This window comes from Arachis hypogaea, chromosome 16 (genome assembly GCF_003086295.3).
Source record: "Arachis hypogaea cultivar Tifrunner chromosome 16, arahy.Tifrunner.gnm2.J5K5, whole genome shotgun sequence".
Lineage (NCBI taxonomy): Eukaryota > Viridiplantae > Streptophyta > Magnoliopsida > Fabales > Fabaceae > Arachis > Arachis hypogaea.
The window spans coordinates 32235157-32257279 of NC_092051.1; the positions used below are offsets into that span (position 1 = coordinate 32235157).

A 22123-nucleotide genomic window follows, 5' to 3' on the forward strand; every position below is an offset into this window, starting at 1 on the left:
TAATTTAAAAATTAAAAAAATACTTTTATCATTTACTTATCTAAATTATTGGGATATTTATAAATTTTTATAGTACTCCTAATATCTTTTAAGCTTTTTTTTTAAATTGTTTTGTATGGAATAAAATATTTTTTTAATTTTTAAATTATTAATTATGTAGAAGAGTATTATATTTAAAATTTGATTAAATATATTTTTTAATAAATTTTTTTAATATTTTTTTAAATTATACCACAAAAAAAATATTTTATTCCATATAAAATAATTTTAAAAAATGACTTAAAAGATGTTTGGAATACTATAAAAATTTGTAATAGAATAATAGCTCAATGCATAGTAATTCGAATTAGCCCATTCGAATTATATAGAAACGAAACCAAAGAGTAAATCGAACCAAGTTGCTTCGATTTACTTTCACAAAATGCTTGTGCATAATTCGAACTATATTGTTTCTAATTATGTAGGAATGTAATTGGAAAAAAGTTGCTTCGAATTACATAATAACATGCTTTGGTTGATTGATGAATCAAATTTTTATTTGGCTGATTTATGTAACAAATTTCTTTCCTTGGCTTAAATACGTTTTTTACCCTAAATAACTTGTAGTTAAACTTAACAAGATATTATAGATAAAATTATTTTAAATATTAAAACGTGTATTTAATATTTACCTAATAGGCTAATATCACAATTAAATTAAATATATTATTAAAAAATTAATAAATATTTAAAACGAACAATTATATAAATTTTTTTGGAATTAATACATTTTAAGTTTTAACTTTTGACACGAAATAAATAGATTAGTTAATTTGGTGTATCTATCAGTTTTCAGTTATGGTACATGATGGACTCAACGTGAATAACGACAAATTGAGATGGAGGAATCAAAGGGCTAATAATTGAGTTGAGTCACAGTGACAGTGTGCCGTTTAGCCTTTCCTTTTCTTTTCTTAATTTCTTCCAATTCAACGCTCCCGACAACTGCTAACGAAAGTACACGCAAACACACACATACACACACCCCTTCACGCTTTCCCTCCTCATCCTCTCTCTCTCTCTCTCTCTCCTGCCCATTTTAGATCTCAGACTCAACCTTCGTGCTTTACTTTCGGTATTTCCATTTTCCCCCCTCTTTTTAATTCACTTCCTTTTTTTTTTTTTTATCTTATTTATGTTATAAATTGCGATTAATTAATTAAAGCGGGTTTAATTCAGTCAGGCGTAGCTCAAAGGAAGCATCGGTGTTGTTCGGTTTCCATGGCTGCTCCACCGGCTAGAGCTCGCGCCGATTACGATTACCTAATAAAGCTTCTCCTCATCGGCGACAGCGGTAAGATTTCTATGCCGATTTCACCTATTGATTTGTATATTTGCTGCGCCATTAGCTATGTTTTCTGATTTTTCATTTTCTCTACTTATTTGGTGAAAGGGAATGCGAAGATCTTAGGGTTTTTCTTATTGCTTCTGGCTTGCCACGCATTTTGTATGCTAGTATGTAACCCTTGCAAGACTTGGAGCTTTGTAAATTGAATCACGACTGTACTCTCTAATTTTATTCGTGCTCTTATTTAGCTTCAGTGATTAATGGATGCAGTATCTGTTAGGCATTGAAATTGAACTAACTGGTAGTTGCACAATATGGTTGTGTTTAGGCTTTGCTAGATTGGCAATGGTAGTTATCATTGGTGATGCTATTGGAGATTCATGTTTAATTTGTTTTTTATTCATGTTTGGGGATTCATGTTGTACGGTGTACTTGGGTCTCATTTCATATTCACATTGGCAGGTGTTGGTAAAAGTTGCCTTCTATTGCGTTTCTCGGATGGGTCTTTTACAACTAGTTTTATCACTACCATTGGGTAGGTTTTTCTTGCTTCATCCCATTTACTTTTCACCTGCTCTTTTTTGGTCTCTATATATTTTCAGATTTAGTAACAGCTACTAAGTTCTGCGGCATCCTGTTTGTTAGATGGTAGTTAGGCTGGTGGGTGATTCTGTTAGTTTATTATATCTTATTGATGATGAACTGCTCTAATTAGTGACTATATATAGCTCTCAGAACTCAGGTTATTGAGCTAACAAAGACGGGAAATTCCAACCGGCCTAACTATCATTTAAGTTCTAACATATCCAATTGAAGTTGCTAACTAAAAATGTATGGTCCAAGTTCCTAATTTAAGAGCCTGTAATGCTTAGATGACTCTGATCTTACTAGCACTGGTTATTTTTCTTTAGCATTGATTTCAAAATAAGGACTATAGAGCTTGATGGCAAGCGAATCAAATTGCAAATATGGGATACAGCTGGTCAAGAGCGATTTAGAACTATTACAACTGGTTAGTATATCAAATTCACAGTTTTCTTTTTGTTTCATTAGCATAACTAGATCTAGAAGTTTAGATTATTTAGTGCAAACTTTATCAGTCTTCAAATTTTCTATATATAATGTTTACTTGTTAGTTTCCATGATGTTGCTATTAAATAATGTATGTGCCTACATTTTTGTCCGTTTTGTTCTTCCAAACTGGACAGTAAATCTGAGTTGTAAATTTGATTTTTTTTCATGTCCTGAACAATATTTATTATCAATTTTCTGCCTAAACCCTTGTGATATTGTTAATTATTTAGAGGCTTATAGCCCTTTACTTTTGAAATTCGCAGAGTCAAAACACAATTTATTAAAAACATGAGACGCTTCTTCTGAGAAGCTACCTTCTGTGTGGGGGATGGGAGAAATGTAAAACAGATAGGTGACAGAATAAGCCAGATGTCTAGAGGAATTGTATTATCTTGGATATTGATATTACTGATGACTGACGAGTACGATAGATTTCCCAGTCTTCTCAAGTTTGCTTAATCATTTCAAAAAGCTAGTCAGCTTTTGACCTGGTTCAGTTGCAGAAATTTAAATGTTGTCATTCTATTTAAGTGTATGTTAAATGATGATCAATATTCAATAGACATGATTTGGTGGTCTTAAGTTCTTTCTGAAATTGCTGGTTTCATTTGGATGAAGCGCTTTTTATTAGACCGTGGTTTCCAGATTGTCTCCAGCAATGTCCTTGGAAAGTTATGGGCGTTAATATATATAGGTGTCAATCGTCATTGTCCCCACTGTTTGTCTTGCATGTTTAATCAAGATTCAAGATAAACTCCTATAACTTTTTTTTCTTTTAAAAAAACTATGAATATACTAGTATATTGTATGATATTGCTTTATCTTTCAGGTTTACCAATTCTGTTACCATTTCAAACATGTAAATTGTTAAGCTTCTCTCACAAGTATTTATCCTTCTTTTACAGCCTATTATCGTGGAGCTATGGGTATTCTGCTTGTGTATGATGTCACAGATGAGTCATCTTTTAACAGTAATTTTCCTGACTCTAGGCTTTTAGTTTTAAGTTAACTGTCATGCATCTTTTGTTATTTACCCCACATACTACATCTCCTCAAGTATGTGTGTTTTTTATCCAAACCTCGAGAGAATCACACTATAAATGCTAGTTGTTGTGATTGGAGAGCCTTAAGCCATTTAAACTTAGCTGAATCCCATGCTTCCGATGCCAAACTCAAGTCTCATGCAATGCAATTGGATCCCAACTATGGCATGCAATGCATCCCCAATAGCCTTGTGAGCTGGCCATGCACTAGCCCCCTTGACTAGTCTTGGTGAACATCGCAATGCTGGCATCACCATCTCTGCTGCTTGATTTTGTCTGAGAGCTGATAGATATGGTAGAAGGTTTTGATACTTATAGATACAAAGTCTGGCTGGGAGAACTGCACCACAAAAGGCCAAAGGTAGTCATTGTGATTGGAGAGTTCAGGAGCACTAATACCCCCTCCTCCCCTTACACGTGCACACACAAAAAAATTCCCATACTTTCAAGGTCTCTTTATGCCTTAGTGGAATGCCCTATTATTTTCACTTAACCCAATTCTTCAACTTGACAACTTGCAATGGGTTTTAAGTTCTTTTCTCGTGATAGTTAGACTCATTTCATCTTGTGTCCAGATATCAGGAATTGGATTCGTAACATTGAGCAGCACGCTTCTGACAATGTGAACAAGATACTGGTGGGTAACAAGGCTGATATGGATGAAAGCAAACGGGTATGTCCTTGCTTGCTGTCACTCTACCCTTGCCATTTTTTGGGTGTGCATGCACCCCTTTCTATATATGGATTTCTGTGCTTTTCATGATGCCCAATAATATTTTTCTTAGGCTGTGCCTACTTCTAAGGGTCAAGCTCTTGCAGATGAATATGGCATCAAGTTCTTTGAGACTGTAAGTGGCACTCACTACTCTAATTGAATTTCCATTATCCTTGATCTAGTAACACTAAGAGTATGCTTGTACAGAGTGCAAAAACTAATTTGAATGTGGAGGAGGTTTTCTTTTCGATAGCTCGGGACATCAAACAAAGACTTGCAGATACAGACTCAAAATCTGAGGTTTTGTTTTGAACTTTTTTTACTAGTTATTGTGGGTTACCTTGTGACCATTCTCAAATCAAATCGTTCTTATTCTCATCTATTTGATTAAATAGGAGACTTCATGGTTGCATTTAGTCTTGTTATTAAACACATCTCTTCATTTTTCCTCATAAATTTTCATTTTGATCTATGCAGCCCCAGACAATCAAGATTAACCAAGCAGATCAAGGATCAGGGGCTGCTCAGGCCACCCAAAAATCTGCTTGCTGTGGTTAATGGAGAGCTCAGAGGCACAAATTAGACTTGGAAATTTAATTTTGTCAATGACTAAGTCATTAGTGCTTGTATTATTATTTTAGAATTAACTACTCATTGGTGTGAATGGTAGATCTTCCCTATGTTGGGTTTGGGAAATTAATTATGCGAATCTGTTGCCGCTAAAATTCATTCTTTTCTGAGGAGCTCCAAATACACATTGATGTCATCTAACATCTATATGAAGTCTACCTTTTTCTACTTGGAACTTTCTTCGAGGCATTACGCTTGAGAGAAGCTTGGATATTGTAGGTTGCACCAGCTTTGTTTAAATAGTCTAAAGCTTTTGTACAAGTTTAACATGACATAAAAAAACTGTGCATTCAACAATCAGCATGGCCCGATCAACATCTATTTTCCATGGAGTGATTGCAAAATTAATCAAAAGGATCTAGCTTCTGAAGCACTTGTATGTATTTGCACCCCTAAGTACAAAAGTTCTACACTGTGAACAATCACGAAACAAGACCCAATAGAAAATGCATTTCTCTAGTGTCATGCCACTATTCGTTTATTCTAATTAGAGAACATATATGTAAACGAAGTTAGCTAGGAGAAAAATAGGAAAATGATTCAAACAAATAAAATAGAATATGACCTAAACCAACGCTACCATATTGGCATTTGTACTTACTCAACCACTTGAGTTAAAACCAAGTCAGCCTAATCCTCAGTATTTAGCAAGAAAGCTAAGAACACAAGAGAAAGGAAGCTTTGGTGGAAAAAATACTTTATTATTCAAGTGTTTGTTACAAATGACTCACACTCCCAAACTCTAACTCTCACCCTTATTTATAGCCATCTACCTCCTCAATGGATGGTTAGGATTAAATCTGATCAACGGTCTAGATTGATCATCTGGAACATTCACTACAAATATCTATCCTACCTCATTCTGTAAATATTTCTAGATTATTCAATACCACTATTCATACTTCTATATACATCCACACTCTTCTAGATTACTCTATGACCTTCTAGAGTCTTCTAGAACCTTCTAGGGTATTCCGAGACCTTTTAGGATATTTTAGAACATTCCAAAACCATCTAAAACACTCTCAAACACTCCAGAAAACTATACAAACACCGTTAAATCTAACCTTCTAAAATTTACCTTGACATTCTCCCCCACCTAATGCGCAGACGTCCTCATCGCGTTTTGTTCATGATAGCGCTCTAAGTGTTCTTGGAATTGCCACAGATTTTCACGAGCTTTCCAGCTAGCTTCGGTTATCGGGAGTCCTTCCCACTTGATCAAGTATTGGATACTTGGTGGTACTCCTCTTTGTCGCACAACGCGATTAGCTAAGGTCTCTTCAATTTCTTTATCAAAGGATCTAATTACCACAAGTGGAGCACGACTCGAGTCACCTTTACTCGATTCATCTTGCTCTTCATGATATGGTTTAAGCATACTCACATGGAAGACTGGGTGGATCTTCATAGAGGGAGGGAGTTGTACTTTGTAAGCAACCTCCCCAACACGTCCAATGATCTCAAATGGCCCTTCGTATTTGCGGATTAAGCCCTTATGAACATTGCGAAAGGCTTTGAATTGTTGTGAAAGAAGTTTAATCATTACCTTGTCTCCCACTTGATAGCTTGCATGCCTCATCTTCTTATCTGCCCATTTCTTCATCCTCTTTGCAACTTTGTCGAGGTAAGAACGAGAGACATCTGCTTGTTCTTCCCATGAATTAATCATATGATAAGCTCCAGGGCTCTTCCCTGAGTAAGAGGAAGAAAGAGAGTGTAGTGTAAGCGGCTGTTGTCCGGTCACAATCTCGAATGGACTCTTTCCTGTGGACTCGCTCCTTTGCAGATTGTATGAAAATTGAGCAATATCTAGAAGTTTTGTCCAATCCTTCTGATTAGCGCTTACAAAATGTCTCAAGTAATACTCGAGTAAGATATTCACTCTCTCAGTTTGCCCATCGGTTTGAGGATGGAAGCTTGTTGAGAAATGAAGCTCCGACCCAAGGAGTTTGAACAACTCTATCCATAGTCGTCCTGTGAAGCGTGGATCTAGATCACTAATGATACTCTTAGGCAATCCCCAGCACTTCACCACATTCTTGAAGAATAGTCGTGTTACTTCCTCTACAATGCAGTCAATAGGGACAGGTATAAAGGTAGCATACTTCGAAAATTGATCCACTACCATAAGAATAGATCCAAACCCCTCGGACTTTGGTAAGGCAGAGATGAAATCTAAAGACACATTTTTTCACGGTCGCTCTGGCGGTGGCAGAGGTTCCAACAATCCACTTGGTGTCTTGTTTTCAATCTTATCTTGTTGGCACACAAAACAAGTCTTCACATAACTCTTAACTTCATCCCTCATTTGAGGCCAATAATAGGAAGATTCAATAAGTGTCAAGGTCCTTCGTTGGCCTTGATGACCAGCCCATCTAGTGTCGTGTCATTCCTTCACTAGCTTTCTCCTTAAATTTTTCCACTTAGGGACGTATAATCTTCAGCCTTAGGTGTAGAGAAGGTTGTCTTCTAGCCAAAATTGTTTAGTCTTACCTTCTCTAGCCAATTTCACCAATTTCTTGTCTAATGGATCATGATGCAACCCTTCCTTGATAGTATGCAAAATATCTCCTTCGACCATGGAAATGGCTGCTAACTCAGCCTTATGGCTCAGCGCATCTACTACCACATTAGTCTTGCCAGGCTTGTATTCAAATTTGAAATCAAATTCAGCTAAGAAATGTTTCCACCTAGCTTGTTTGGGGCTTAACTTCTTCTGAGTTTAGAAGTAGCTTGTAGCCACATTATTTGTTTGACGATGAAGTGTGAACCAAGCAAGTAGTGACACCAATTTCTCAGACAATGCACCACCGTAGTCATCTCCTTCTCTTGGACAGGGTATCGCCTCTCTGTATCATTCAACTTGCGACTCTCAAAGGCAATAGGATGTCCTTCTTGCATCAGAACCCCTCCAATAGCGTAGTCAGAAGCATCAGTGTGGACTTCAAACACTTTTGAGTAGTCAGGCAGTGCTAGTACTGGTCCTTCTGTGATAGCAGCCTTTAACTTATCAAAGGCTTTTTGACACTCCTTTGACCATTTTCAAGAGTGATTCTTCTTCAGAAGATCAGTTAATGATGCAGTCTTGGCGGAGTATCCCTTGATAAACCTTTGATAGTAATTAGTCAACCCAAGGAATGACCTCAATTCAAATACCTTGTTTGGCGGCTCCCACTCTTTGATAGCTTTCACCTTTTCTTGATCCATGCAGAAAGTTTCATCTTTAATGATGTGTCCCAAGAAGTGGACTTCGTCCCTTGCAAAGGAACACTCTTCCTTCTTTACATATAGGTTATTCTCTCGTATGATCTTGAACACGGTTCATAAGTATTTTACATGTTCCTCCAAGGCATTGCTACAGACAACAATGTCATCCCAGTAGACCACTACAAACCAATCAATATAAGGAGAAAAGATCTCATTCATCAAGGTACAAAAGGTAGCAGGAGAATTGGTTAAGTGGTGCACAAAATTGTGATCATCAACAATGGCGCCAATAGAATTGGAGCTCTCAAACGTGAATCACACTTTGTCACAATTCCGCACAACTAACCAGCAAGTGCACTGGGTCGTCCAAGTAATACCTTACGTGAGTAAGGGTCGATCCCACGGAGACTGTCGGCTTGAAGCAAGCTATGGTCACCTTGTAAATCTCAGTCAGGCGAATTCAGATGGTGATGGAGAATTGATAATTAAAAGATGAATAAAACCTAAAATAAAGATAGAGATACTTATGTAATTCTTTGGTTGGAATTTCAGATAAGCGTATGAAGATGCTTTGTTCCTCCTGAACCTCTGCTTTCCTATTGCCTTCTTCCAATCATTCATACTCCTTTCCATGGCAAGCTTTATGTTGGGCATCACCGTTGTCAATGGCTACTTCCCGTCCTCTCAGTGAAAACGTTCCAAATGCGCTGTCACCGCACGGCTAATCATCTGTCGGTTCTCGATCATGTCGGAATAGGATCCATTGATCCTTTTGCGTCTGTCACACGCCCCACAATCGCGAGTTTGAAGCTCGTCACAGTCATCCCTTCCCAGATCCTACTCAGAATACCATAGACAAGGTTTAGACGTTCCGGATCTCAGGAATGGCCGCCAATAATTCTAGCCTATACCACGAAGGTTCCAATCTGAGATTAGAAATCCAAGAGATACGCATTCAAGCCATTGCTAGTAGAACAGAGGTGCTTGTCAGGCACATGTTCATAGGTGAGAATGATGATGAGTGTCACGGATCATCACATTCATCAAGTTGAAGAACGAATGAATATCTTGGAGAAGAAATAGACTTGAGTTGAATAGAAAAACAATAGTTCTTTGTATTAATTCATGAAGAACAGCAGAGCTCCACACCTTAATCTATGGTGTGTAGAAACTCTACCGTTGAAAATACATAAGAACAAGGTCTAGGGATGGTCGTGAGGCCAGCCCCCAAACGTGAAAAGGTCTATCCAAGTATGAAAATACAATAGCAAAAGGTCCTATTTATAGAGAACTAGTAGCCTAGGGTTTACAGAAATAAGTAATTAATGCAGAAATCTTCTTCCGGGCCCACTTGGTGTGTGCTTGGGCTAAGCATTGAAGCTTCCATGTGTAGAGACTTTTCTTGGAGTTAAACGCCAGTTTTTGTGCCAGTTTGGGCGTTTAACTCCAGCTTTTGTGCCAGTTTGGGAGTTAAACGCCAGAATTCTTGAGCTGACTTGGAACGCCTGTTTGGGCCATCAAATCTCGAGTAAAGTATGGACTATTATATATTTCTGGAAAGCCCATGATGTCTACTTTCCAACGCAATTAAGAGCGTGCCAATTGGGCTTCTGTAGCTCCAGAAAATCCACTTTGAGTGCAGGAAGGTCAGAATCCAACAGCATCTGTAGTCTTTTTCAGCCTCTGAATCAGATTTTTGCTCAGGTCCCTCAATTTTAGCCAGAAAATACCTGAAATTACAGAAAAACACACAAAATCATAGTAAAGTCCAGAAGAGTGATTTTTATTTAAAAACTAATAAAAATATAATAAAAACTAATTAAAATATACTAAAAATATACTAAAAATAATGCCAAAAAGCGTATAAATTATCCGCTCATCACAACACCAAACTTAAATTGTTGCTTGTCCCCAAGCAACTGAAAATCAAATAGGATAAAAAGAAGAGAATATACAATGAATTCCAAAAACATCTATGAAGATCAGTATTAATTAGATGAGCGGGGCTTTTAGCTCTTTGCTTCTGAACAGTTTTGGCATCTCACTTTATTCCTTGAAGTTCAGAATGATTGGCATCTATAGGAACTCAGAATCCAGATAGTGTTATTGATTCTCCTAGTTAAGTATGTTGATTCTTGAACACAGCTACTTTATGAGTCTTGGCCGTGGCCCAAAACACTTTGTTTTCCAGTATTACCACCGGATACATAAATGCCACAGACACATAACTGGGTGAACCTTTTCAGATTGTGACTCAGCTTTGCTAGAGTCCCCAATTAGAGGTGTCCAGGGTTCTTAAGCACACTCTTCTTTTTGCTTTGGACCTCGACTTTAACCTCTCAGTCTCAAGTTTTCACTTGACACCTTCACGCCACAAGCACATGGTTAGGGACAGCTTGGTTTAGCCGCTTAGGCCAGGATTTTATTCCTGTGGCCCTCCTATCCACTGATGCTCAAAGCCCTGGATCCTTTTTATCACCCTTGCCTTTTGGTTTAAAGGGGTATTGGCTTTTTCTGCTTGCTTTTCTTTTTTTTTCTTTTTCTTTTCTCTCTTTTTTTTTCTGCAAGCTTTTCACTGCTTTTTCTTGCTTCAAGAATCAATTTTATAATTTTTCAGATTATCAAATAACATTTCTCCTTTTCCCATCATTCTTTCAAGAGCCAACAATTTTAACATTCATAAACAATCAAATTAAAAAATATGCACTGTTCAAGCATTCATTCAGAAAGACAAAAGTATTGCCACCACATCAAAATAATTAAACTGTTTTAAAATTTGAAATTCATGCACTTCTTTTTCTTTTTCAATTAAAAACATTTTTCATTTTAAGAAAGGTAATGGATTCATTTTCATATCTTTAAGGCATAGACACTTTGACACTAATGATCATGTAATAAAGACACAAACATAAATAAACATAAGCATAAAAATTCGAAAAACAGGAAAATAAAGAACAAGGAAATTAAAGAACGGGTCCACCTTAGTGATGGCGGCTTGTTCTTCCTCTTGAAGATCTTATGGAGTGCTTGAGCTCCTCAATATCTCTTCCTTGCCTTTGTTGCTCCTCTCTCATGGTTCTTTGGTCTTCTCTAATTTTATGGAGGAGGATGGAATGCTCTTGGTGCTCCACCCTTAGTTGTCCCATGTTGGAACTTAATTCTCCTAGGGAGGTGTTGATTTGCTCCCAATAGTTTTGTGGAGGAAATTGCATCCCTTGAGGCATCTCAGGGATTTCATGATAAGGAAATTCCTCATGCTCTTGTCCATGAGTGGGATCTCTTGTTTGCTCCATCCTTTTCTTAGTGATAGGCTTGTCCTCATCAATGAGGATGTCTTTCTCTATGCCAATTCCAGCTGAATTACAGAGGTGACAAATGAGATGAGGGAAGGCTAACCTTGTCACAGTGGAGGACTTGTCCGCCACCTTGTAGAGTTCTTGGGATATAACCTCATGAACTTCTACTTTCTCTCTAATCATGATGCTATGAATCATGATAGCCCGGTCTATAGTAACTTCAGACCGGTTGCTAGTAGGAATGATTGAGCGTTGGATGAACTCCAACCATCCCCTAGCCACGGGCTTGAGGTCATGCCTTCTTAGTTGAACCGGCTTCCCTCTTGAATCTCTCTTCCATTGAGCGCCCTCTTCACAAATGTCTATGAGGACTTGGTCCAACCTTTGATCAAAGTTGACCCTTCCAGTGTAGGGGTGTACATCTCCTTGCGTCATGAGCAAGTTGAATGCCAACCTTACTTTTTCCGGACTAAAATCCAAGTATTTCCCTCGGACCATTGTAAGCCAATTCTTGGGGTCCAGGTTCACACTTTGATCATGGTTCTTGGTGATCCATGCATTGGCATAGAACTCTTGAACCATTAAGATTCCGACTTGTTGAATGGGGTTGGTGAGAACTTCCCAACCTCTTCTTCGGATCTAATGTCGGATCTCCGGATATTCGCCCTTTTTGAGCTTAAAAGGGACCTCGGGGATCACCTTCTTCTTGGCCACAACTTCATAGAAGTGGTCTTGATGCACCCTTGAGAGGAATCTCTCCATCTCCCATGACTCGGAGGTGGAAGCTTTTGCCTTTCCTTTCCTCTTTCTAGAGGTTTCTCCGGCCTTTGGTGCCATAAATGGTTATGGAAAAACAAAAATCTTTAGCTTTTACCATACCAAACTTAGAAGGTTGCTCGTCCTCGAGCAAAAGAAGAAAGAAGAGAGTAGAAGAAGAAGAAATAGAGGAGATGGAGGGGGCTATGTGTGTCGGCTAAGGGGGATAGGGGGTGTGTATGTTGTGTGAAAATGAAGGAGTGAAGATGGGTTTATATAGGAATGGAGAGGGGGTTTTGGGTTCAGCCATATAGGGTGGGTTTGGGAGGGAAAGTGGTTTGAATTTGAATGGTGAGGTAGGTGAGGTTTTATGAAGGATGGATGTGAGTGGTGAAGAGAATGGTGGGATTTGATAGGTGAGGGGTTTTTGGGGAAGAGGTATTGAGGTGATTAGTGAATGGGTGAAGAAGAGAGAGAGAGAGAGGTGGGGTAGGTGGGGATCCTGTGGGATCCACAGATCCTGAGGTGTCAAGAATTTCTCATGCCTGCACCATGTGGCGTGTAAAACGCCCCTTGCTGCCAATCCTGGCATTAAACGCCAGGCTGCTGCCCATTTCTGGCGTTTAACGCCAGCTTCTTGCCCATTCCTGGCATTAAACGCCAGTCTGGTGCCCATTTCTGGCGTTAAACGCCCAGAATGGTGCCAGACTGGGCGTTTAACGCCCATTCTGCTACCCTTACTGGTGTTTAAACGCCAGTAAGTTTCTCCTCCAGGGTGTTCTGCTTTTCATTCTGTTTTTCCTTCTGTTTTTTCTTTCTCAATTATTTTTGTGACTTCTCATGATCATCAACCTACAGAAAACATAAAATAACAAAAGAAAATAGAAATTTAACATAGATAAGTAAAAATTGGGTTGCCTCCCAACAAGCGCTTCTTTAATGTCAATAGCTTGATAGTGGGCTCTCATGGAGCCTCACAGATGTTCAGAGCAATGTTGGAACCTCCCAACACCAAACTTAGAGTTTGAATGTGGGGGTTCAACACCAAACTTAAAGTTTGGTTGTGGCCTTCCAACACCAAACTTAGAGATTGACTGTGGGGGCTCTGTTTGACTCTGTATTGAGAGAAGCTCTTCATGCTTCCTCTCCATGGTGACAGAGGAATATCCTTGAGCTTTGAACACAAGGGAGTCTTCATCCACTTGAATGATCAATTCTCCTCTGTCAACATCAATCATAGCTTTTGCTGTGGCTAGGAAGGGTCTGCCAAGGATGATGGATTCATCCATACACTTCCCAGTCTCTAGGATTTTGAAATCAGCAGGGATGTAGTGGCCTTCAACATTTACCAAGACATCCTCTACAAGTCCATAAGCTTATTTCTTTGAATTGTCTGCCATCTCCAGTGAGATTCTTGCAGCTTGTACCTCAATGATCCCTAGCTTCTCCATTACAGAGAGAGGCATGAGGTTTATGCTTGACCCTAGGTCACACAGAGCCTTCTCAAAGGTCATGGTGCTTATGGTACAAGGGATTAAGAATTTCCCATGGTCTTGTCTCTTCAGAGGTATTCTCTGCCTAGTCAAGTCATCCAGTTCTTTGATGAGCAATGGAGGTTCATCCTCCCAAGTCTCATTACCAAACAATTTGGCATTTAGCTTCATGATTGCTCCAAGGTACTTAGAAACTTGCTCTTCAGTAGCATCTTCATCCTCTTTAGAGGAAGAATACTCATCAGAGCTCATGAATGGCAGAAGTAAATTCAATGGAATCTCTATGGTCTTTGTGTGAGCCTCAGATTCCCATGGTTCCTCATCAGAGAACTCCATGGAGGCCAGTGGACGTCCATTGAGGTCTTCCTCAGTGGAGATCACTGCCTCTTCCTCCTCTCCAGGTTCGGCCGTGTGGGTTGTGGTTATGGCCTTGCACTCTCTTTTTGGATTTTCTTCTGTATTGCTTGGGAGAGTACTAGGAGGGAGTTCAGTAATTTTTTTACTCAGCTGACCCACTTGTGCCTCCAAATTTCTAATGGAGGAAACTTTGAGTGGTTTTGATTAGATCAGAGACAATAGTTGCTAAGTCAGAGTGGCTTTGCTTAGAATTCTCTGTCTGTTGTTGAGAAGATGATGGAAAAGGTTTGCTATTGCTAAACCTGTTTCTTCCACCATTATTGTTGTTGAAACCTTGTTGAGGTCTCTGTTGATCCTTCCATGAGAGATTTAGATGATTTCTCCATGAAGGATTATAGGTGTTTCCATAGGGTTCTCCCATGTAATTCACCTCTTCCATTGCTGGGTTCTCAGGATCATAAGCTTCTTCTTTAGAGGAAGCTTCCTTAGTACTGTCTGTTGCTGCTTGCATTCCAGACAGACTCTGAGAAATCATATTGACTTGTTGGGTCAATATTTTATTCTGAGCCAATATGGCATTCAGAGTATCAATCTCAAGCACTCCCTTCTTCTGAGTTGTCCCATTATTCACAGGATTCCTTTCAGAAGTGTACATGAATTGGTTATTTGCAACCATTTCAATGAGTTCCTGAGCTTCTGCAGGCGTCTTCTTCAGATGAAGAGATCCTCCAGCAGAGCTATCCAATGACATCTTGGATAGTTCAGACAGACCATCATAGAAAATACCTATGATGCTCCATTCTGAAAGTATGTCAGAAGGGCACCTTCTGATCAATTGCTTGTATCTTTCCCAAGCTTCATAGAGGGATTCACCTTCCTTCTGTCTGAAGGTTTGGACTTCTACTCTAAGTTTGCTTAATTTTTGAGGCTTAAGCTCAAAGTTGTTTGCTCCAATGGTAGGGATTGAGATGCTTCTCCCATAGAAGTCGGGAGTAGGTGCAGTAAAGTCACCAAGCACCTTCCTTGCATTGTTGACATTGTTGTTTTCGGCTGCCATGGTTTCTTCTTCCTTGAAAAGCTCTGTTAGGCCCTCTAAAGAGAGCTGTTCTTTAGCTTCTCTTAGCTTTCTCTTCAAGGTCCTTTTAGGTTCAGGATCAGCTTGAACAAGTATGCCTTTATCTTTGTTCCTGCTCATATGAAAGAGAAGAGAACAAGAAAGTAGGGAATCCTCTATGTCACAGTATAGAGATTTCTTGAGGTGTCAGAGGAAAAGAAGAATAGAAGGAGGAGGTAGATAGAAGAGAATTCGAGCTTATCAAGAGGGATAGAGTTCGAATTGCACCTTGAGGAGGAGTGTTAGTCCCTAAAATAGAAGGATGTGAGAAGAGGGGAAAATTTTTCGAAGATAAATTAAAAAGATTTTGAAATAATTAAAAGAAATTTGAAAATTTGATTGAGATTTTCGAAAATTAAGATTAGGACAGAAATTAAGTGATTTTTGAAAAGATTTTGAAATTAGAAATTAAAAAGATATGATTGAGAGTTAATTTTGAAAAAGATGTGATTGAGAAGATATGATTGAAAATCAATTTTTAAAAAAAAAGAAAGTTTTAAAATTAAAGTTGATTACTTAACTTAACAAGAAATTAAAAGATATGATTCTTAAAATTTAAAATGTGATCCTTTCTTAATAGGCAAGTAACAACTTGAAAATTTTGAAGTAAATCATTAATAGTAGCAAGGATTTTCGAAAATAATAAAAAAAATGGAAAGAAATTGATTTTAAGAGATATGATTGAAAAGATATGATTTGAAAAAGATTTGATTTTGAAAAATTATGAAAATTTGAAAAAGATTTGAATTAAAAACAAAATCTTCCCTCTAGTGTCCTTCTGGCGTTAAACGCCCAGAATGGCATCCATTCTGGCGTTTAACGCCCAAAATGCTACCTTTTTGGGCGTTAAACGCCCAGCCAGGTACCCTGACTAGTGTTTAAACGCCAGTTTTCCTTCTTCATTGGGCGTTTTGAACGCCCATCTTTTTCTGTTTGATTCCTCTGCCGAAAATTCTGAATCTTCAATTCTCTGTATTATTGACTTGAAAAGACACAATTTTGAAAATATTTTTGAATTTTTTTATGATGAGAAATAATAATAAAAAATACAACTAAGATCAAATAAACAATGCATGCAAGACACCAAACTTAGAAGTTTGTATACTAAGAACTATAACAAATTGAAAATGCATGTAAGAAACAACAAAAGACACAGAATAAGAGAAATTAAAGATCAGAGCACTGAAATCATCAAGAACAACTTGAAGATCAATGAAGAACATAATGCATATATTCGAAAAATGCAAGAAGAATAAAAACATGCAATTGACACCAAACTTAAAAATTGATACTAGATTCAAACAAGAAACATAAAATATTTTTTATTTTTATGGTTTTATAAATTTTTTTTTGTGATTTTCGAAACTTATATAGAAAAGAAAATAAAGAGAATCAAAACTTTTTAATAAGAATTCCAGGAATCATGCAATGTTAGTCTAAAGCTTCAGTCTAAAAAGATTAGACATGGTTGGCCAAGCTTCAGCAGGACATTACATTCAGCAGCTAAATTGATGAGAATCAATCAGCTTTTGTGATGATAAGAACATCACCTTGAAACTCTAGAATTCATTCTTAAAAATTCTGAAAAATAAAAAGAAAAGTACCTAATCTAAGCAACAAGATGAACCGTCAGTTGTCCAAACTCGAACAATCCCCGGCAACGGCGCCAAAAACTTGGTGTTGTTGCCGGACCAAACTTGGCACGGTTGTTACCGGAAACAAATGCGAAATTGTTGTTCGTTCATTCGTTCCTTCCCCGGCAACGGCGCCAAAAATTTGGTGCACGAAATTGTGATCATCAACAATGGCGCCAATAGAATTGGAGCTCTCAAACATGAATCACACTTTGTCACAATTCCGCACAACTAACCAGCAAGTGCACTGGGTCGTTCGAGTAATACCTTACGTGAGTAAGGGTCGATCCCACGGAGGCTGTCGGCTTGAAGCAAGCTATGGTCACCTTGTAAATCTCAGTCAGGCAAATTCAGATGGTGATGGAGAATTGATAATTAAAAGATGAATAAAACCTAAAATAAAGATAGAGATACTTATGTAATTCTTTGGTTGGAATTTCAGATAAGCGTATGAAGATGATTTGTTCCTCTTGAACCTCTGCTTTCCTATTGCCTTCTTCCAATCATTCATACTCCTTTCCATGGCAAGCTTTATGTTGGGCATCACCGTTGTCAATGGCTACTTTCCGTCCTCTCAGTGAAAACGTTCCAAATGCACTGTCACCGCACGGCTAATCATCTGTCGGTTCTCGATCATGTCGGAATAGGATCCATTGATCCTTTTGCGTCTGTCACACGCCCCACAATCGCGAGTTTGAAGCTCGTCACAGTCATCCCTTCCCAGATCCTACTCAGAATACCACAAACAAGGTTTAGACGTTCTGGATCTCAGGAATGGCCGCCAATAATTCTAGCCTATACCACGAAGGTTCCAATCTGAGATTAGAAACCCAAGAGATACGCATTCAAGCCATTACTAGTAGAACAGAGGTGGTTGTCAGGCACATGTTCATAGGTGAGAATGATGATGAGTGTCACGGATCATCACATTCATCAATTTGAAGAACGAATGAATATCTTGGAGAATAAATAGACTTGAGTTGAATAGAAAAACAATAGTACTTTGTATTAATTCATGAAGAACAGCAGAGCTCCACACCTTAATCTATGGTGTGTAGAAACTCTACCGTTGAAAATACATAAGAACAAGGTCTAGGGATGGCCGTGAGGCCAGCCCCCAAATGTGAAAAGGTCTATCCAAGTATGAAAATACAATAGCAAAAGGTCCTATTTATAGAGAACTAGTAGCCTAGGGTTTACAGAAATAAGTAATTAATGCAGAAATCTTCTTTCGGGCCCATTTGGTGTGTGCTTGGGCTGAGCATTGAAGCTTCCATGTGTAGAGACTTTTCTTGGAGTTAAACGCCAGCTTTTGTGCCAGTTTGGGCGTTTAACTCCAGCTTTTGTGCCAGTTTGGGAGTTAAACGCCAGAATTCTTGAGCTGACTTGGAACGCCTGTTTGGACCATCAAATCTCGAGTAAAGTATGAACTATTATATATTGCTGGAAAGCCCAGGATGTCTACTTTCCAACGCAATTGAGAGCGCACTAATTGGGTATTTGTAGCTCCAGAAAATCTACTTTGAGTGCAGGGAGGTCAGAATCCAACAGCATCTGCAGTCCTTTTTCAGCCTCTGAATTAGATTTTTGCTCAGGTCCCTCAATTTCAGCCAGAAAATACCTGAAATTACAGAAAAACACACAAACTCATAGTAAAGTCCAGAAGAGTGATTTTTATTTAAAAACTAATAAAAATATAATAAAAACTAATTAAAATATACTAAAAACATACTAAAAACAATGTCAAAAAGCGTATAAATTATCCGCTCATCATTAAGCCAAAATGCATCACCAACCACTCATACGATCCATACCTTGTGATACGCGTGGTCTTAGACTCATCACCATCGACAATCCTTACTTAGTGATATCCTTATCTCAAATCCAATTTTGAGAACCACTTAACTCTACCAAGTTGATCAAACAAATCGGATATCAAAGGAATAGATTATTTATTATTGATTGTTACCTTGTTAAGTGCTCGATAATTGATGCACAGTCTCAACGAACTATCATGCTTCTTTTGGAACAAGATTGGTGCACCATAAGGTGCCTTCGATGGACAGATGAATTCGGCATCTAACAAATTCTTAAGTTGCTTCTTCAACTTCTCAAGTTCTGGTGTGCCATCCTATAAGATGTTGAGGCAAACGACTTTACTCCTGACTCCAATTCAATCTTGTGGTCCACCTTCCTCTTAGGTGGTAGTTGTTTTGGTAACTCGAGACGCAACACATCCTTATTTTCTTCAAAGACTTCCTTAATTTTGAGAGAAACGTATTCTCTTTCAAACGTTGACTCCTCTTGTAATAGAGTCAAATATGTAATCTCTCCCTTCTTGAACCCTTTCTTGAGTTGCATAGCAGAAAGCATCAGTAGTCCTCCAACTTTAGAGACTGTAGGGACCATATATGGAGACCCTTTCTCCATGACGCACACTATATCATAGTATGGTATAGGTATTATATTTGCCTTTCTTTGCAAATTGAGTCCGATGACTATTTTGAAATCGTCCATGGGTGTTACTGAAAAATCCACAAGTCCCTTCCAAGAATTAAGAGTCATCTCAACCCCTTTTGCTACTCCCTTAAGGGGTTCATCTTTGGTATTCACGGGTTTGAACCAGCCATTCTTTTCGGTGATTTTCAACCCAAGCCTCTTTACTTCATTAGGCGTGATGAAGTTGTGTGTAGCACCAGTGTCGATCATAGCCATGACGAGGTTTTTATTAATAAAGGCTTTGACATACATCAAGCCTTTCTTTTTTGCAGTGCATACCTTTATTACTTCTTTGACCACCCCTTGACCTTCAAAGTATCTCTCCATTTGCCATAAGAAGTTCTCCACCTGTCGAGTGTCCCTCACGCCCTTGAACTTCTTTGGCTTTGGAAGATCAATCTTTGTCATCTCCCTTATAATGGTTGGTCGGGATTTTGCCTCCTCGAACCAAACTCGAACTTCCTCAAATAGCTTCAAGAAATTATCAAGCTTCTCTTCGATTTGGAGCATGATTTCTTTGAAAGCATCTAGTTCTCCTAACACGCGAGTCTTGAGGGTCTCCTTGTCATGTTCTATCATTTGGAAGCGGTCATCCATAGAGAATAGAACATTCTCCAACATAGAAAGTCTCACTTCTAAGAAATTAGAGTCCTTACCTCTAGGCTCACTCGAAGAACAGGCCTTCTTGCCTCCCCATTGAGAAGGAACAACATCCCTTCTCCTTTGAGACTCAACATGCTCCATGGTTACACTAGAAGTCATACCCAGAAACCACTTATGCTTCCTCTCGAACCAGGCTCTGATGCCAAATTGTCACGTTCTTTGACACACTCCAACGCTACCGTGTCGGCACTCGGACTTACTCAACCTCTTGAGTTAAGACCAAGTCAGCCTAACCCTCAGTATTTAACAAGAAAGCTAAGAACACAAGAGAAACAAAGTTTTGGTGGAAAAAATACTTTATTACTCAAGTGTTTGTTACAAATGACTCACACTCCCAAACTTTAACTCTCACTCTTATTTATAGCCATCCACCTCCTCAATAGATGGTTATGATTAAATCTAATCAATAGTCTAGATTGATCATCTGGAATATTCACTATAAATATCTATCCTATCACATTTCTTTAAATATTTCTAAATTATTCTATACTACTATTTATACTTGTATATACATCCACACTTTTTTATATTACTCTATGACTTTTTAGAATATTCTAAAATCTTTTAGGATATTCCAAGACTTTCTAAAATATTCTAGAATATTCTAAAACTATCTAAAATATTTTTAAACACTCCAAAAAATTATACAAATAACATTAAATGTAACTTTCTAAAAATTATCGTGACAAAATACGTGCACCCTAACTGACGTTGCCACGTTGACACTTTGCCTTGAACTTAGGTGGATATATGAAATAATGTATTTTTTCCTACGAGGAAGCACATGTTACGATGCCAGTATACATTGACCTCCATTGAACTTCTCTCCATACAATATTTCAAGCTTTAAGCATCTACTTTTGAATGTTGCACAATCGCTGCTGACACGTTTTCTATTCTCCTAATCTTTCATTCTCATCATCTTTATATCTAATGGCAATAATAATAGCTTTCTATTACACCAATTCCAGAACGTAACCATCATTGGGCGCTTAAAAGTATGGTGCAACAGATCAGACAATTTAATTTCTACCAATTGGATTCATACTATACTATCTACTATATATATATATATATATATATATATATATATATATATATATATATATCATCATGCACAAACCTTCACTTTAAAGCATATCGGATCCAAGACAAGGACATGTCAAATGATGGACATTGGTTTTGTATTGCCTACCGATAAGATTAAAATGAGTATACCCAAATTATTATTATTCAACAATTTTTTATTTCGAATAAATTAGTCTTTAACAAAACAATTACAAAGTTAGTCCTAAAAATTTTTCATCTTATTTTAAGGATTAATTTGTTAATTTTTTGAATCAATTTGTTAATTTCTTTTATCAAAAGCTAATTTATTCGAAACAAAAATGATCAATATCCATAAAAATGAAACATTATTATCAAAAGCGCGGATAAACCGTGTCAGGGCCATCCAAGTTGCGATCACGACATTATTGATACATTACATGCATGCATGAATATAATAATATATTCATGAGTGGGAATTTCACATTCACAGTTACGATACACAACAACAAACATCAATAAAGCTTTATTCCACTAAGTGGGTCAATTATATAAATCAAACAATATTATTACACTTTATTATGTATTATATTTAGAGGTAAATCGTTTATATATATATAGATCTTTTCTGATGATCTCATATATAATTTTCTAGAGTCTTTCATTAGTTATCTTCTATGTGATTTACCATTCTAATAAGATATTTTGTCGATCTTCTCGTATGTACAAATCACTGGAAATAAAATTCTCACATTTTTTTAATAATAGGATTACTCAAACTTTCTTTCCGATATTCATATTCTTTATTCTATCTATACTATTTGGTTCGCTCATCCATCTAAGGGAATTTCATTGTACGTAATACTAGTAAATTTTGTTTGTATTTGTATTTTTGTTTGACAATAGATTAATAAATCATGTGCTAAATTTAAAATTTTAATTATTTATTAGTAATGCAATAAATATTTATATATTGTTCTTCACTATTTAAAAATAGAATAAAATTCTACATCACACACTTCCTTCTCCTTCTTTTTCTTCTTTTTCATTTTTTTCTCTTTTTCCTTCTCTATTTCTTATTTCTTCTTCTTCTCCTCGTCTTCTTCTAAATTAGCGCACGTAGGTTATTCTTCTTCCCTTTTTCTCCTCCTCCTCTTCTTCCTCCTCCTCCTCCATCTTCTTCAGTATTGCGTCTTCTTTTTATTTTTTAAGTAATTTTTTAACTACTTATTCAAATTTGAATTAAATTCGGTTCATTTGTTAAT

At 37.4% G+C, this 22123-nt stretch overlaps 1 protein-coding gene and 1 non-coding gene across 2 annotated transcripts; both read left to right on the forward strand.

Annotated features, from left to right (window-relative positions):
• Window positions 1–890: 890 nt before the first annotated feature.
• Window positions 891–4957, forward strand: LOC112758918 (ras-related protein RABE1a). Its single transcript, XM_025807708.3, has 9 exons — window positions 891–1114; window positions 1219–1333; window positions 1790–1862; window positions 2239–2339; window positions 3307–3372; window positions 4020–4117; window positions 4230–4292; window positions 4367–4459; window positions 4637–4957. The coding sequence occupies exons 2-9, from the start codon at window positions 1261–1263 to the stop codon at window positions 4715–4717; spliced, it is 648 nt and encodes a 215-aa protein (XP_025663493.1). The 5' UTR covers window positions 891–1114; window positions 1219–1260; the 3' UTR covers window positions 4718–4957.
• Window positions 4958–14705: 9748 nt separating this feature from the next.
• Window positions 14706–14814, forward strand: LOC112761157 (small nucleolar RNA R71). Its single transcript, XR_003181565.1, has one exon. It is a non-coding gene; the product is annotated as a small nucleolar RNA R71 (small nucleolar RNA).
• Window positions 14815–22123: the final 7309 nt, after the last annotated feature.

Coding starts and splice junctions, on each gene's coding strand:
- LOC112758918 (XM_025807708.3), top strand. CDS start 1,261: ATGGCTGCTCCACCGGCTAGAGCTCGCGCCGATTACGATTACCTAATA. Junction 1,863..2,238: donor AGTTTTATCACTACCATTGG/GTAGGTTTTTCT, acceptor ATTTTTCTTTAG/CATTGATTTCAAAATAAGGA. Junction 2,340..3,306: donor ATTTAGAACTATTACAACTG/GTTAGTATATCA, acceptor CTTCTTTTACAG/CCTATTATCGTGGAGCTATG.